Genomic DNA, 17,532 nt, shown 5'->3' on the forward strand with positions numbered 1-17,532 from the left:
CCCACCGTGACAGTACACCAGAACCTGACCCGGGGAGAGATCTGCAATCTAGTATGGAGGGACCGATGAAGTATTCCTTTAAACCCCCTTTCTCAATGGCCCAGAGGCTTTCACTCCTTTGTGCGTTGGTTTCTGCTATGGTTGGGAGTAAGCGAGCTGGAAAAAGCTATAGTTAACATTTCAGCTGCTTTAGAACTAATGGCAAATGCTACTGCAGATGCTCTATCTGCCCTTCAAATTGAAGTAACTCAGCTATCCCAAACTACATTGCAAAACCGTCTAGCCCTGGATTATCTTCTTGCAAATCAGGGCAGAGTTTGTGCTCTGGTCAACTCAAGCTGTTGTGTATTTGTAAATCAGCACCATAGGGTGGAAACTGACATCCACATCCTCAAGCAAAAGGCAGCCCTATTCCACCACGTCAGCCTCAACAATACCAGTGCCGGATTCCAGAAGGTCTGGGACTGGCTCACCTCATGGCTACCGGATGTGGGGACTTGGGGACGGCGTATTTTGTATTTACTTTTTTTGACTGTTATTGTTTTTGCGTTATTTTTGTATGCCTACAATGCTGCAGTATGTGCTGTCGGCAGTTGCTAACCCTGCAGCGCGGTTACTCAGCCCCGATATAGCTTACTGACGTACAAAAAAAAAAAGGGAGGACTGTTAAGGAAAAGTTAGCACATGTGACTCCATTTTGGTTTGGGGCCCACCATTGTCTAAAAGCAAGCACATCATGCACCAGGAGGAGTGTTCCTTAGACACTGCATCCCTGTGAAAATCCTCCTCCTTGTCTCCAGCCTGCCTTGACTCCCAGTATCTGTTTTTTGTCAGTCTCTAACTCCCTGTCTCCTGGCCTTTGATGTGAGGCTTCCCATCCTGATAATAAAAGTTACTGATGCATGGCTTTAGGACCATGCTGTGTAATTAACATACTGGTTTAGCATGAGGAATGCACCAAGCTGGGATAGGTGGTAGATAAGAAAAGGGTTTGTTTATTGGCTAAGGTTTCCGATGCACGAGGGCAACATGCTTTGCTAAAAAGTATACAACCTTTGTATAATCTGTATTCGGAGTCCCCTCCTGGCTAGCAGGGGGGCACCACGCTTGAGCGTAATAAACTTGGTGTTTTTTGAAAACTCTGCGGTTTTTTGAAAACTCTGTGGACTTTGTTTATGTGCCTCAGCCTAGATTCGAACTGTGTGTGACCTACCAGGTGTAATTCGCAGCAGTTGTGTGCGTGTCCTACCAGGTGTAATTCGCAGCAGTTGTGTGCGTGTCCTACCAGGTGTAATTTGTAACACAGGGGAGGAGGCAGAAAAGAGGTGGGGCAGGGGTGGGGATTTGGGGAAGAGGTTGGAATGGGGGCAGGGAAGAGGTGGGAAGAAGCAGGGCCTCATGGTAGGGGTGGAGTCAGGGCGGGTGGGTGGCTTTTGTACCTTTATATGAAAAGGCGTCAGTGATGCGGCTCTAGGACCAATGTACTAGCCCTCATGTGGCCCTCATAGTTATTTGAGTTTGAGATCCCTGGTCTAGCTCAATCTGTTTAGCTTAATACTGTAAGGAATGCTTTCCAATGTGCATTACTTTGCATTTATGAACATTGAATTACATCTGCCATTTTGTTGCCCAGTCACCTAGTTTCGAGAGATCCTTTTGTAGCTCTTCGCAGTCTTCCTGGGACTTAACTATTGTGGCAGAGCTCCTACCTTGTCCCCATGGGTCCCGCGCTTCCAGGCGGTTTATGCTAGCCTCAGAGGCTCACTGTGACCCTCCACGGAGCCCTTCTCTCTCTAGGGCTGGGGTTACAGTCTACTGAGCCCTTTTCATCATAAGCCAGCAAGGAGGTTGGTGAGAGAACTCCCCCAGGCTCTGTGGTCCCTCTCAAAGGCTAGGAGGTATGCCTCTACATTATCCTCCTGCGTCATTTTCTACAGCCAATTGATGGCCCATATGATCTGCATCCCATCATGGCCGCGGTTCAGCTCTGTAAGGGCCTTTACCTGGTTTACCAGTTTCTGCAACATAGCCCGGTCTTGAGCAGCCTGGTCCATCAGCAGGCAATTAGTCTCTTGCTGCAGCCGTACTGCCTCCTGTTGGGTGGCTGCCTAGACACGGGTAGCCTCCTGCTGAGCCACCGTGGCTTGTATCAGTGCCCGCACTACCTCCTCCATTGTGGTGGGGGGGGGGAACCCTCTCTCTCTTTTTTTTTTAAACCACCCTTCTTCCACCACGCTGTGCACCTAATCCCACTCTTGACGCCAGTTGTGGCAAAGCTCCTACTTTGTCTCAGTGGGTCCCGCGCTTCCAGGCGGTTTATGATAGCCTCAGAGGCTCACTGCAACCCTCCACAAAGCCCTTTTCTCTCTAGGGGATTGGGCCAAAAAGAAATCTGATGAGGTTCAATAAGGACAAGTGCAGAGTCCTGCACTTATGATGGAAGAATCCCATGTACCGCTACAGACTAGGGACCGAATGGCTCGGCAGCAGTTCTGCAGAAAGGGACCTAGGGGTTACAGTGGACCAAAAGCTGGATATGAGTCAACAGTGTGCCCTTGTTGCCAAGAAGGCCAATGGCATTTTGGGATGTGTAAGTAGGGGCATTGCCAGAAGATAGAGGGAAGTGATCGCTCCCCTCTATTCAACATTGGTGACGCCACATGTGGAGTACTGTGTCCAGTTTTGGGCCCCACACTACAAGAAAGAGGTGGAAAAATTGGAAAACGTCCAGCGGAGGGCAACAAAAATGATTAGGGGACTGGAACACATGACTTGTGAGGAGAGGCTGAGGGAACTGGGATTGTTTAGTCCGTGGAAGAGAAGAATGAGGGGGGATTTGATAGCTGCTTTCAACTACCTGAAAAGGGGTTCCAAAGAGGATGGCTCTAGACTGTTCTCAGTGGTAGCAGATGACAGAACGAGGAGTAATGGTTTCAAGTTGCAGTGGGGGAGGTTTAGGTTTTTCACTAGGAGGGTGGTGAAACACTGGAATGCGTTACCTAGGGAGGTGGTGGAATCTCCTTCCTTAGAAGTTTTTAAGGTCAGGCTTGACAAAGCCCTGGCTGGGATGATTTAGTTGGGGACTGGTCCTGCTTTGAGCAGGGGGTTGGACTAGATGACCTCCTGAGGTCCCTTCCAACCCTGATATTCTATGATTCTAGGGCCAGGGTTACAGTCTACTGAGCCCTTTTCACCATAAGCCAGCAAGGAGGTTAGTTAGAGAACTCCCTCAGTCTCTGTTGTCCCTATGGGCTTATTCAAGAACAGTTTAGCCTCCTGTCCTGACAGGGGCCTGTCTTCTCCTCCCAAGAGGTGCTTCTGTAGTGGCAGGTTGGGGGGAACCCGGGCCCGCCCTCTACTCCGGATTCCAGCCCAGGGACCATAGTGGCAGCAACTGTTGGCAGCCAACCTTTCACCACCAGAGCTGCTACACTTCCCTGGGCCACGTCCCCCCAGCTCTACCACTTCTCTTTCTTAACGCCTTCTTCACCCTTACCTTAGGGCTCCCTTTTCCTTCCAGTGGTTTGAGGGTGTCTTCATTACCCAGCCCTTCAGCCGCACTTCCTTTCCTCTGGCTCCCTTTTCCTTCCCCCGGCCTGACCGGAGTGAGCTCTTTTACAGTATCAGAGGGGCCTTAGAGTCAGGTGTTCACATTAGTTTAAAGACCTCACCTAACTCTTTGCAGGTTAATTAGAGTCAGGTGTTCACATTAGCCTAACGGCCTCACCTGTTAGAATGTCATAGCAAACATTTACATTGTATACACCAGTGTAATTAAATAACCCATCAAACGAGTAAGAAGCCTTGAGTAATACAAATGAAGAACTTTAATGGGAAAATGCTAATTTTTGTGCATTTGAAGGCAAGTAGTGATTGTGTGGGATGATCAAAGACTCTCAATGCATTCCTCTCTCTCAACCCTCAAAGAAAGAACCCAGGTGGGTAGTGATCTAGTCAACGTGTTTTCTGAAAGAAGAAGCTGTAAGTATGGATACAAGGGAAAAAATTTCACCCTCTGAACAGTTTGGAGTCTAACAGGGCAGAAAAACTGAAGGGGAAGACTGAGATTCCCCCTAGTTATTCTGGGTACCCCTGAGAGACTGTTGGGAAACTGGCAGATACTACGTTTCTGCTACCATTTGGAGTTATAGACTATGACTCACCTGTACATACTTTTTACCTACTTTAACCTCTCAATAGCGCTCATTCCTTTTTCTTAGCTAATAAACCTTTAGTTAGATTACTATAGAATTGGCTGCCAGTGTTGTCTTTGGTGTGAGATCTAGGATGCAAAATTGACCTGGGTGAGTGACTGGTATCTTAGGACTGGGTGTAACCTGGAATATTGTGTGATTTTTGGTGTAAGTGACCATTTATCACACAGCCCAGCTTGTCTCTGTGGCAAGACAGACTGTCCCTGCCAGTCTAAGGGGACTTTCTGTGACTCCATTATAAGACTATTTTAGCACTTTAGGAGTTCACATTTGGTAACGGGTTGGTGATATCTAATTATATAACATACCCCTAGTTTGGAGTGTCTGCTCTGCTTTTGATAGTCTGCCCTGAAGAAGCGGCGAAGAGTCCTGTGGCACCTTATAGACTAACAGATGTATTGGAGCATAAGCTTTCGTGGGTGAATACCCAGTTCGTCGGCTGCATGAAGAAGGCACTCACGGTTGTGAGCTGCTCAAGACAGCGTGACACTGGTGTCCACATTTCAAAAAAGATGTTGAAAAACTGGAGCAGGTGCAGAGAAGAATCACAAAAATTATTCATAGGGCTGCACAAGTGCCTTACAATGAGAGACTTAAGATAAACAGACTGAGCTCTCTATCAAAAACAAGTTTGAGAGGTTACTTGATTACACTGTATAGATACCTTTATGGGGAGATGTCATAAATATAAAGGGAAGGGTAAACCCCTTTGAAATCCCTCCTGGCCAGAGGAAAAACTCCTCTCACCTGTAAAGGGTTAAGAAGCTAAAGGTAACTTCGCTGGCACCTGACCAAAATGACCAATGAGGAGACAAGATACTTTCAAAAGCTAGCAGGAGGGAGAGAAACAAAGGGTCTCTGTCTGTCTATATGCTGTTTCTGCCAGGGATAGACCAGGAATGGAGTCTTAGAATTTTTAGTAAGTAATCTAGCTAGGTACGTGTTAGATTATGATTTCTTTAAATGGCTGAGAAAAGAATTGTGCTGAATAGAATAACTATTTCTGTCTGTGTATCTTTTTTGTAACTTAAGGTTTTGCCTAGAGGGATTCTCTATGTTTTGAATTTAATTACCCTGTAAGGTATCTACCATCCTGATTTTACAGAGGTGATTTATTTACTTCTATTTCTATTAAAAGTCTTCTTGTAAGAAAACTGAATGCTTTTTCATTGTTCTCAGATCCAAGGGTTTGGGTCTGTGGTCACCTATGCAAATTGGTGAGGCTTTTTATCCAACATTTCCCAGGAAAGGGGGGGGTGCAAGTGTTGGGAGGATTGTTCATTGTTCTTAAGATCCAAAGGTCTGGGTCTGTAGTCACCTAGGCAAATTGGTGAGGCTTTTTACCAAACCTTGTCCAGGAAGTGGGGTGCAAGGTTTTGGGAAGTATTTGGGGGAAAGACGTTTCCAAACAGCTCTTCCCCAGTAACCAGTATTTGTTTGGTGGTGGTAGCGGCCAATCCAAGGACAAAGGGTGGAATATTTTGTACCTTGGGGAACTTTTTGACCTAAGCTGGTAAAGATAAGTTTAGGAGGTTTTCATGCAGGTCCCCACATCTGTACCCTAGCGTTCAGAGTGGGGGAGGAACCTTGACAGGAGAAAATAATAGGTGCTGAATGGCTTGTCAGTCTAGCAGAGAAAGGCAGAACAAGAACCAATCACTGGAAGTTGAAGCCAGACAGATTTAAATAGAATTAAGACACAAACTTTTAACAGTGAAGGTGATTGGAACAAACTACCAAGGAAAGTGATGGATTCTCCAACATTTGGACTCTCTATATCAAGACTGTCTCTCTCTTTCTGAAATATATGCTTTAGTTCAACTGATAGTTATTGTGGGAGATGGAGGAATCTGCATCTTGGTAACATTCACTAGATAAAATTATACGGCCTGCATTATACAGGTCAGACAAAATTACCATAATTATTCCTTCTGGCCTCAAAAGCTATGAACAGGACAAGGCTAGCCCATGTGTCTGGGGATTTCTATATCCTCAGGTACTTGTACAGCCCATCTCCCTGTCATAACTAAGCATTCTTCCCCCACTGACTGAGGAAATTCTCTTTTGGGCCCTTTTACCTTGGCACGTCACTTCGGTTGTAGTATGTCTCCAGCGCGATGAGGCTAGGTCCTCAGCAGACTGTGGGCTCACAAGTTCCACCACAACACAATCTGGGTCTGAGGCAGTCATGGATTCAGGAAACCTTAGCCAAAGGATCCCCAAATCTGCATTCGTTGGGGACATTCGCCCTCCCACTGCCAGGGCCTGGCTTCCAGAAACACACGTCACAGTATGGAACAACCGTCCACCTGCAGAGAGAGAACACCAAGATTCAGATTGATACCTCTCAGGAAGACTAAGGGTTACCAGACCAAAGGCTTCAATCCCCTCTACCCTTCACTGCTGAGCACTGATAGTACAGTACGAATTTCCCCCTCCCCCTCTGGGGTTACCCCATTAATATTAGAGATCTCTGCATGTGCTCCACCCTAGGTGGAGAACGCACCCCAGGTGTTACCAGGCTTTTCCATTCTCACGCTTCCAACTCGCCAGTTGTCTTCGTGTCTGATTAGGACATGGAAATCTCTTAGGCGGCAGTGTCGTCCATCCTGCTCCCCGAAGCCTCCAGTAGTGAGGACCACATGTGGTTTGATAAGTACAGAGTGGTGGCCATACCGCCTCAGGCCAGCAATTTCAGAATCTATTGTGCACACAGATGCAGAGATGCTACCAGCAACTCTGGGAGGGTCATCAGCAGAGAAAGCTGCAATCCAAAGAGAATCAGACTGAGGTATAGGGGTTTGTTTGCAGCAGTGCCCCATACATGACACACACAAGAACAGAGATTACCCTCTAACCAGAAAAAAGTGAGAGCTCAAATTCTTCCACTTATCAAAGAGAATGAGAGGTGACTTGATTACAGTATGTAAGTACCTTCACGAGGGGAAAATAGAACAAGAACCAATTACTGCAAGCTGTTATGAAGCAAATTCAAATAGAAATAAGACACATCATTTTTAATGGTGAGGGTCACCAGCCATTGGAACAAACTACCAAGGGGGTGGTGGATTCTGCATCTCTTGTGATCTTCAAACTCAGATTAATCCCTTTCTGGATGTTGCTTTAGTCAAACAAAAGATTTTTGTGCTTGATACTGAAATAACTTGTTGAAATTTTCTGGCCTGTGTTATACAGGAGGTCAGATCAGACGATCTAACGCTCCCTTCTGCCCTCTAAATTTATGAATTAGCAAAAGTTTGGGAACAAAACTGATGCTGTACACACAGCAATGCCATACTGTATGTGTCAGGAGGACACCCCATCATAGGCAGAGCAGGGTAAATTAGTTCAATTAACCTTATATGCTGCACCTGGAGCCAGGGATCAATTAAAAATTAATAGATGATGAAAATCAGCTCAGAAGGAGCAGGTTGGGCCTGTATAAAGGGATGAAACTGAGAAAAGAAAGAGGTACAGGGGAAATAGCTTGCAGTCACTCCCTGGCAAAAGGGAGATTTGTTTGGGGCTACAGGGTCTGGCAAAAAATCAAAGAGGGGAAGTTTGGGATGATAAACTGGGGGAGTAGGGCGGAAATAGAGAGGGAAGCAGGAAGGAGTCCAAGGAAATAACAGGGTCAAGGAGCCAACAGACCATAGTTATAGGATATAAGGTTTCTGGGCTGGAAGTCAGAGTAATGGGTGGGCCCAGGTTCCCCTCCCAGCCACTGGGAAAAGGCAAAGGACCTGTCACTGAATCAGAAGACTGCCTGGGACAACATACGGACAGCTGATTCAGTGGGATCTATAAAGCAGGAGGACTATGAGCAACCTGGCTGGACACCTGAGTCATGAAGAGGGAGTTCCACGAGTCCTGGAGAGCGAGGGGGGGATGCAGTGTGAGGAGGGCATCTGACCTAAAAGCCAATAATCCCCAGGGTCAGCCAAAAGGAGGTGTCCCAACAGTGAATGACTCACATAACATTGTGCAAGAACTGTGGTCCATCTAGCCCAGTATCCAGTCTCTTTCTGAATGCTGCTAAGTCCTTGGTCTCAATGAGATCCTACGGCCAGAGCCGTCCCTAGGGTACAGAGAATCGGGGAGACCTCTCCGGGCCGGTGTGATTGGCTGGCACAATCGTTCCCGGAAGCGATGGATTCGTCACTTCCACCCCGGGCCCCGAACTCTCCTAGGGACGGCCCTGCCTATGGCGATGAGCTTGACTGTTCTAACTGCTCTAGAATCTTTATGGTTAATCAGATTGAAATTTGATATACCTCATGAAAGTGGAGGGTAGAGTCAGTGATTCAAATTTGGGGCCATTTGACCAAGGCGTTTCCGAGATTCAAGCCCTAGTAAAAACCCTGCTTTTCTTAAAGTTGACATGTTCTGGCAATGTTTTTTGTTCACAGATCATCACACCAGGGGTCTCAAACGTTCAAGGGTTCCCCAACAAAGTGCATAACATGCACCAGCCCCTTGGGGGAAATCAAATTAAAATTTATTTGAAAGTTTGCTTCTTCCATCAGGCAAGATAAGGCTCATACACCTATTCACATGCCTAATGGATTACAGGAGCATGCACAGACAGAGAAATTAATAAGATGTTTAGCCTTTAAAGTTTCATACCAGCTGGATAGCTCACGGGTATAAGCAATAGTCCTTTGAACCTGACCCAGCCACTGTCAGTCTGAGTTCCACCTTGTGCAAAAATTTAGAAAAGGTTGGAAGGTATATTGCTAAAATCTTTTCCGGTCATGGTTGGGGGTTTTTTGTGTTGTATTTTTAATTTTGGGACTAGTAATTAAAGGGTGTCTGTTAAAAAAAAATTAGATATGCAAATGCTTGCTGGCAGGAAAGGGCATTTTAGGGGGTGGAAGAGCAGGGGAAATAGAAGTGACAGGGGTTTGGAAGCAGCATCGAGGGGAAAGGGATAAATGGAGGTGGATGGTAGTGGGACTGGGGGAAACCGGGGTGGGGGAGAACAGGGGCAGAGGTGCCTGTCAGCCCTACACTCCTTCTGTGTGTGTGGGTGGGTGTCACGATCAGAGAATCTGTGCCCCTCTCCCTATCCCTTGCCATTAGCTGAGATCTGGGGGTTCCTGCTCCCTGGTGGTGACTGAGCCCTGCCGCTGTGTGCGCGCGCCATGATTTGAGATATCTGGGGGGATCCTGCCAATCCAGGAGGATCTGACTCCCCTTCATGTCCGCCCTCATGGAAGCTAGGTTCTGGGGTTCTGAGCCCCACTCCCCAACCTCACTTCATGGGAGCTGGAATCTGGGGTACTTCGTCCTTTATAGAAGATACAAAAATTTTGCAGACAATACAAAATTACTCAAAATAGTTAAGTTCAAAGCAGACTGTGGTTAGGGTTTCCTCCGCACTCTGAACTCTAGGGTACAGATGTGGGGACCCATATGAAAGACCCCCTAAGCTTATTTCTACCAGCTTAGCTTAAAAACTTCCCCAAGGCACAAATCCTTCCTTCTCCTTGGATGAGTACTGCTGCCACCACCAAGTGAGTTAGACAAAGATTCAGGAAAAGGACCACTTGGAGATCCTGTTTCCCTAAAATGTCCCCCCAAGTCCCTTCACCCCCTTTCCTGGGGAGGCTTGAGAATAATATACCAATCAAATAGGTAAACCAGATGAGCACAGACCAGACCCTTGGGTTTTTAGGACACTAAAAACCCCAATCAGATTTTTAAAAACAAAACTTTATTATAAAGAAAAAAAGTAAAAGAAGCACCTCTGTAAAATCAGGATGTAAGGTAATTTTACAGGGTAATCAAATTCAAAACACAGAGGATTCCCCTCTAGGCAAAACTTCAAAGCTACAAAAAACAGGGATAAACTTCCCTCTTAGCACAGGGAAAATTCACAAGCTAAAACAAAAGATACTCTAATGCATTTCCTTGCTATTACTTACTGTTTCTGTAAGTTTAGATGTATCATTCAGTAGGAGCTAGATTACTTGCTTGGTCTCCCTCTTTGTCTCCAGAGAGAACACCCAAGCCCAAAACAAAAACCTTCCCCCACAGATTTGAAAGTATCGTCTCCACTTATTGGTCCTTTTGGTCAGGTGCCAACCAGTTTATCTGAGCTTCTTAACCCTTTACAGGTAAAGGAGGGATTTTATGCTACCCTTAGCTGTATGTTTATGACAACTGTGAAGAGTTACAAAAGGATCTCAAAAAGAACAGGAGTACTTGTGGCACCTTAGAGACTAACAAATTTATTTGAGCATAAGCTTTCGTGAGCTTCAGCTCACTTCATCGGCTGTATTCAGTGGACTCTCACAAAAGGATCTCACAAAACTGACTGACTGGGCAAGAAAGTGGCAGATGAAATTCAGTGTTGATAAATGCAAAGTAATGCATATTAGAAAACATAATCCCAACTATACATACAAAATGATGGGTCTAAATTAGCTGTTGCAACTCAAGAAAGATGTTGGAGTCATCGTGGATAGTTATCTGAAAATATCCGCTCAGTGTGCAGCAGCAGGCAAAAAAGCTAACTGTGTGAGGACTCATTCGGAAAGGGATAGATAATAAGACAGGAAATATCATAATGGCACTATACAAATCCATGTTTAAAACAAACAAAAGGAAGTACTACTTAACAAAACACACAGTCAATCTGTGGAACATGTTGCCAGGGGATGTTGTGAAGGCCAAAAGTGTAACTGAGTTTAAAACAGAATTAGATACATTCATGGAAGATAAGGCCATCAATGGATATTAGCCAAGATGGTCAGGAACCCAACCCAATGCTCTGGTGTCCCTAAACCTCTGACTGTAGGAAGCTGTGAATGGACAACAGGGACGGATCACTTGATCCGTTGCAAACCAGCTGAGCAGCGAACAGCAGAGCAGCTAATGAAAGGAGGTTGCCTGGGATCTGCCTGAGAGGAGGTATGCTAAGGGCTGCATTAAGGAGACTGTGTTGGTGAGTATCTGAGTGTTTGTTGTGAGGACAGTGTGACTGTGTGCTGTGTGCTTGATTGGTTGTTTGAAAAGGGCGGGAACTGGGTGTGCTTTGTTCCAGGTGAGCCTTAAGTGGGCCTGACTGCATAAAAAGCCAGTCAGTTGCGAACCAGCTGAGCAGCTAACAAAAGGAGTTTGCCTGGGAGTTCGTCTGGGGAGAGCCCACTGAGGCTTACATCTTGCTGGATTCTCTGAGTAATTACTACAATTCCTGAGGAAGTTCATAGAAGGAAGGTAATATGGATGGGGGGTGTTCAGCTGTTGTGACCTGCGCTGGATGTGCTGTTTGTCTTTCTTCCACAAGACAGATGCGACTTTGTCTGTACAAAGTGCAAGCTGGTCTCCATACTGGAAGAGAAGGTTCAAGGTCTGGAGCAACAGGTATCGACCCTGCGTTGCATAAGAGAAACTGAAGATTTCCTGGACGGATGTCAGGATAGGCTTCTATGGGCACAAGGTTCTGAAGATTCAGCGCAGGCTGCACATCAGGGACAGAAGGATGGTGAAGAAATTTGGCATCATGTGACCTCCAGAAGAAAAAGGGGAACGTCCATGTACCAGCAGGGCAGAAACAGGTAAGTAACCGTTTTCATGTTCTCTCCACAGGTACTAATGCGGAGAGTGGACCAGATGATACATCTGAGGGAAGGGAGCAGAAGGAGACTCCGCCGATTGTTAGGCATGGGATGCACTGTCCTAGGGTTGGGGTTCCATGACCACTGCTCCCAAGAGAAGGAGGCGGGTGGTGGTGGTCGGGGACTCTCTCCTCAGGGGGACTGAGTCATCTATCTGCCGCCCCAACCGGGAAAACCGAGAAGTCTGCTGCTTATCAGGAGCTAAGATTCGCGATGTGACGGAGAGACTGCCGAGACTCATCAAGCCCTCAGATCGTCAACCCTTCCTGCTTCTTCACGTGGGCACCAATGATACTGCCAAGAATGACCTTGAGCGGATCACTGCGGACTACGTGGTGCCCACGTGAGAAGAAGAATAAAGGAGTCTGAGGTGCAAGTGGTGTTCTCGTCCATCCTCCCCGTGGAAGGAAAAGGCCTGGGTAGAGACCGTTGAATCGTGGAAGTCAACAAATGGCTACGCAGGTGGTGTTAGAGAGAAGGCTTTGGATTCTTTGACCATGGGATGGTGTTCCAAGAAGGAGGAGTGCTAGGCAGAGACGGGCTCCACCTAACGAAGAGAGAGAATAGCATCTTCGCAAGCAGGCTGGCTAACCTAGTGAGGTGGGCTTTAAACTAGGTTCACCGGGGGAAGAAGACCAAAGCCCTGAGGTAAGTGGGATACCAAGAGGAAGCACGAGCAGGAGCGCGTGAGAGGGGAGGGCTCCTGCCTCATACTGAGAAAGAGGGGCGATCAGCAGGTTACCTCAAGTGCCTATATACAAATGCACGAAGCCTGGGAAACAAGCAGGGAGAACTGGAAGTCCTGGCACAGACAAGGAATTATGATGTGATTGGAATAACAGAGACTTGGTGGGATAACTCACATGACTGGAGTACTGTCATGGATGGATATAAGCTGTTCAGGAAGGACAGGAAGGGTGGGGGAGTTGCACTGTATGTAAGACAGCAGTATGACTACTCAGAGCTCAAGTATGAAACTGCAGAAAAACCTGAGAGTCTCTGGATTAAGTTTAGAAGTGTGAGCAACAAGGGTGATATCGTGGTGGGAGTCTACTATAGACCACCAGACCAGGGGGATGAGGTGGATGAGGCTTTCTTCTGGCAACTCGCAGAAGTTACTAGATCGCAGGCCCTGGTTCTCATGGGAGACTTCAATCACCCTGATATCTGCTGGGAGAGCAATACAGCGGTGCACAGGCAATCCAGGAAGTTTTCGGAAAATGTAGGGGACAATTTCTTGGTGCAAGTGCTGGAGGAACCAACTAGGGGCAGAGCTCTTGACCTGCTGCTCACAAACTGGAAAGAATTAGTAGGGGAAGCAAAAGTGGATGGGAACCTGGGAGGCAGTGACCATGAAATGGTCGAATTCAGGATCCTAACACAAGGAAGGAAGGAGAGCAATAGAATACAGACCCTGGACTTCAGAAAAGCAGACTTTGACTCCCTCAGGGAACTGAAAGGCAAGATCCCCTGGGAGAATAACATGAGGGGGAAAGGAGTCCAGGAGAGCTGGCTGTATTTTAAAGAATCCTTATTGAGGTTACAGGGACAAAACATCCCGATGTGTAGAAAGAATAGTAAATATGGCAAACGACAAGCATGGCTTAACAGTGAAATCCTTGCTGATCTTAAATACAAAAAAGAAGCTTACAAGAAGTGGAAGATTGGACGAATGACCAGGGATGAGTATAAAAATATTGCTCGGGCTTGCAGGAGTGAAATCAGGAAGGCCAAATCACATCTGGAGTTGCAGCTAGCAGGAGATGTTAAGAGTAACAAGAAGGGTTTCTTCAGGTATGTTAGCAACAAGAAGAAAGTCAAGGAAAGTGTGGGCCCCTTACTGAATGAGGGAGGCAACCTAGAGACAGAGGATGTGGAAAAAGCTAATGTACTCAATGCTTTTTTTGCCTCTGTCTTCACAAACAAGGTCAGCTCCCAGACTACTGCACTGGGAAGCACAGCATGGGGAGGATGTGACCGCCCTCTGTGGAGAAAGAAGTGGTTCTGGACTATTTAGAAAAGCTGGACGAGCACAAGTCCATGGGGCCGGATGCGTTGCAGAGCCATTGGCCATTATCTTTGAAAACTCATGGCGATCCGGGGAAGTCCCGGATGACTGGAAAAAGGCTAATGTAGTGCCCATCATTAAAAAAGGGAAGGAGGAGGATCTTGGGAACTACAGGCCAGACAGCCTCACCTCAGTCCCTGGAAAAATCATGGAGCAGGTCCTCAAGGAAACAATTCTGAAACACCTAGAGGAGAGGACAGTGATCAGGAACAGTCAGCATGGATTCACCAAGGGCAAGTCATGCCTGACTAATTTAATTGCCTTCTATGACGAGATAACTGGCTCTGTGGATGAAGGGAAACCAGTGGACGTGTTGTTCCTTGACTTTAGCAAACCTTTTGACACGGTGTCCCACAGTATTCTTGCCAGCAAGTTAAAGAAGTATGGGAAGTGGATGAATGCACTATAAGGTGGATAGAAAGCTGGCTAGATTGTCGGGCTCAACGGGTAGTGATCAATGGCTCCATGTCTAATTGGCAGCCGGTATCAAGTGGAGTGCCCCAAGGGTCGGTCCTGGGGCCGGTTTTGTTCAATATCTTCATAAATGATCTGGAGGATGGTGTGGATTGCACCCTCAGCAAGTTTGCAGATGACACTAAACTCGGAGGACAGCTAGAGGATACAGAGGGACCTAGACAAATTAGAGGATTGGGCCAAAAGAAATCTGATGAGGTTCAACAACGACAAGTGCAGAGCCCTGCACTTAGGACGGAAGAATCCCTCACACTGCTACAGACTACGGACTGAATGGCTCGACAGCAGTTCTGCAGAAAAGGACCTAGGGGTTACAGTGGACGAGAAGCTGGATATGAGTCAACAGTGTGCCCTTGTTGCCAAGAAGGCCAATGGCATTTTGGGATGTATAAGTAGGGGCATTGCCAGCAGATCGAGGGACGTGATCGTTCCCCTCTATTCGACATTGGTGAGGCCTCATCTGGAGTACTGTGTCCAGTTTTGGGCCCCACACTACAAGAAGGAGGTGGAAAAATTGGAAAGAGTCCAGCGGAGGGCAACAAAAATGATTAGGGGACTGGAACACATGACTTATGAGGAGAGGCTGAGGGAACTGGGGATGTTTAGTCTACGGAAGAGAAGAATGAGGGGGGATTTGATAACTGCTTTCATTTACCTGAAAGGGGGTTCCAAAGAGGATGGCTCTAGACTGTTCTCAGTGGTAGCAGATGACAGAACAAGGAGTAATGGTCTCAAGTTGCAGCGGGGGAGATTTAGGTTGGATATTAGGAAAAACTTTTTCACTAGGAGGGTGGTGAAACACTGGAATGCGTTACCTAGGGAGGTGGTGGATCTCCTTCCTTAGAAGTTTTTAAGGTCAGGCTTGAGAAAGCCCTGGCTGGGATGATTTAATTGGGGATGGGTCCTGCTTTGAGCAGGGGGTTGGACTAGATGACCTCCCGAGGTCCCTTCCAACCCTGATATTCTATGAAGACATGCACGACCTTTATACATGCATTTAAAATATTAACATCCTACTTACTGAATCACAGCGAATTAGTGCTTGACCTAGAGTCCTTGTGGGTCTCCATCTTGGTCATAAGTCTTTGGAAATCTGGTTGATATGATGTCAAGGTGGTATGGAGGAACTCGGTCAGAGGTTTCGATTTTACAAACTTCATCATGGAGTACAGCGATTCACAGCAGTATGTTGTGCTGAAAACTAAAATGAGTCGCACACTCGTCTTCTTGAGTTAGTCTACTTTCTTTTGGGCACTAGCTTCTAGAACATGATTGCAGACTGTGACTTACACATCAGCTTTAGAGCCTGATCCTCCTGGAGTTCCAATCGTTCCATTTCTACAGTAGATCTTTCTGTAACCATGGTTTTGGGGAATCGGACAGCCATCGTTGTTCACATCAAGCATGAATGGGTTTATAAGAAAGGCGAAGCAGGATCTCAACTTCTGCATGTTTTCAAACTTGCCCCCAAAATCATCAAGCAGACCTTGTAATTTACCTCTGTATTCCTCGTGTTTATGATCTTCTACTTCGAATTCAGGGAATGTGTTTACCCTACTCTTGAGATGGGGAAAGTGGTTGAACTGTCTTGAAACTATGTCTCTCTGCAGAAGCTTTAACTTGTTCTAGAAGCTGAAGACTGTTTGAGTAAGGTCAGAAATAATCTTATCCTACCCTTGGAATGCCAAGTTGAGTTTGCGCAGATGCTGCATAATACCAGTGAAAAACATCAGATCCTACATCCATTGCTCATCTTTCAGATGTGGATAGGACTTTTCCTTTTCTTCAAGGGAAGCATTAATAGGCTCCAACATTCCACAAGCCTATATAAGACATTGCTGGTTGATAACCACCCCACAATACAGTAGAAAGAGACGTTGTTAGGTTTCTCTTCAAGATCCAGCTCTTTGATTAAATTTTTGAACTGTCGATGAGTCTTCCCATTCACGTGGATGAAACTGACAATTTCTATGACCATTTTCATACTTGAAATATCTGCCTGTGAGATGTTCATGATGGATGATGCAATAAACAGGGAAAAACTCCAGAAATTTGGGATTGCTTTTCAAGAATATGATCAGGCCTACTTTTTTTCCCCACCATTACAGGTGCTCCATCCATTGCAATGCTGACGAGTTTATCCAGCTGTATATCAGCATGTGTAAATGCTTTGTCAAGTGCATTCTTTACGTGAATACTGCAGGTTGTTTCTTTTAGCGCCACTGAGTTCAACATCTCTTCTTTCAAAATTACATCCACGGAAACATAGCGAACAAATATCGCTAGTTGTGGTTTATCTTGTATATCTCTGGATTTTTCAACAACTAGACTGAATGCTAGAGAATTCTTTAGATTGTTTTGCAGCTTGCTTGCAACATCAGCACTGATCTGGGAAATATGGCTCTCCATAGTGTGATGCAAAATTTAAATTTGCGTTATTAGTTGAAGTTTTTTTGTTAGTTGCATCCAAAATTGCAACCACTTCTGCAATATTCTTCTTAAATTCTCCATCACAATATGGATGTTTAGCACGAGCGATATTCCATGACATAACAAAATTAACTTCAGTCATTGTGTCAGCTTCCTTACTGAATGCCAAAAGTAGTGTTTGTTGACTGTTTAGGCGTAATTTTAATGTGGTTAGCTTGTTTTTCCTTAATTCTGATTCAGGAAGGTATTTAGATGAAAAGTTATTGTGATTCATTTCGTAGTGACATTTCAAGTTGCTTGCTTTGTAGTGAGTGAGCAATCCATTGCAGATAAGGCACAGGGGGTTGCCATCTTTAACAGTGAATGCAAAATCTTCCTCCAATACTGGCTTAAAACTTTGGTTTTCTTCTTCATACTTGCATTTCTTACCATTTTGAAGATGTCGTTAGAAAATAGATATTCAGGCCTGCCTGTAAAGGCCTATACTTTAAGAACTTAGGTATATTTTTATCACTTAGCTAGTTATAGAGATATAAGAAACAAAATCATAAATCCGCCTGTGTATGGGCCTTCTCTCACCAAGATAGTCTGAGGCCTTGTGCAGGGGTAGCCATAAGCTGGGAAGCGTATGGTCACATCCTCACATTCCAAACCAGTCACATTGAAATAAGGTGGTATTGGGCTGTTAGGAAGATGATCCTTTCCTGATAGTGCCTGTCATAAA

General features: G+C 45.9%; 1 protein-coding gene across 4 annotated transcripts in view; it reads right to left on the bottom strand.

Annotated features, from left to right (window-relative positions):
- LCMT2 (leucine carboxyl methyltransferase 2) overlaps positions 1-17,532 on the bottom strand; it is a 72,217-nt gene that overhangs the window by 38,399 nt on the left and 16,286 nt on the right. For 3 of the 4 annotated variants that reach the window (XM_073327130.1, XM_073327131.1, XM_073327132.1), the window contains 2 exons: positions 6,721-6,978; positions 6,293-6,523 (listed from right to left, as the gene is read on the bottom strand). In XM_073327130.1, coding sequence (XP_073183231.1) covers positions 6,293-6,523; positions 6,721-6,978 — 489 coding nt within the window. The remainder of the gene's footprint in view (positions 1-6,292; positions 6,524-6,720; positions 6,979-17,532) is intronic. The other variant, XM_073327133.1, reaches the window with a different exon arrangement.

This window comes from Lepidochelys kempii, unplaced genomic scaffold (assembly GCF_965140265.1).
Source record: "Lepidochelys kempii isolate rLepKem1 unplaced genomic scaffold, rLepKem1.hap2 scaffold_61, whole genome shotgun sequence".
Lineage (NCBI taxonomy): Eukaryota > Metazoa > Chordata > Testudines > Cheloniidae > Lepidochelys > Lepidochelys kempii.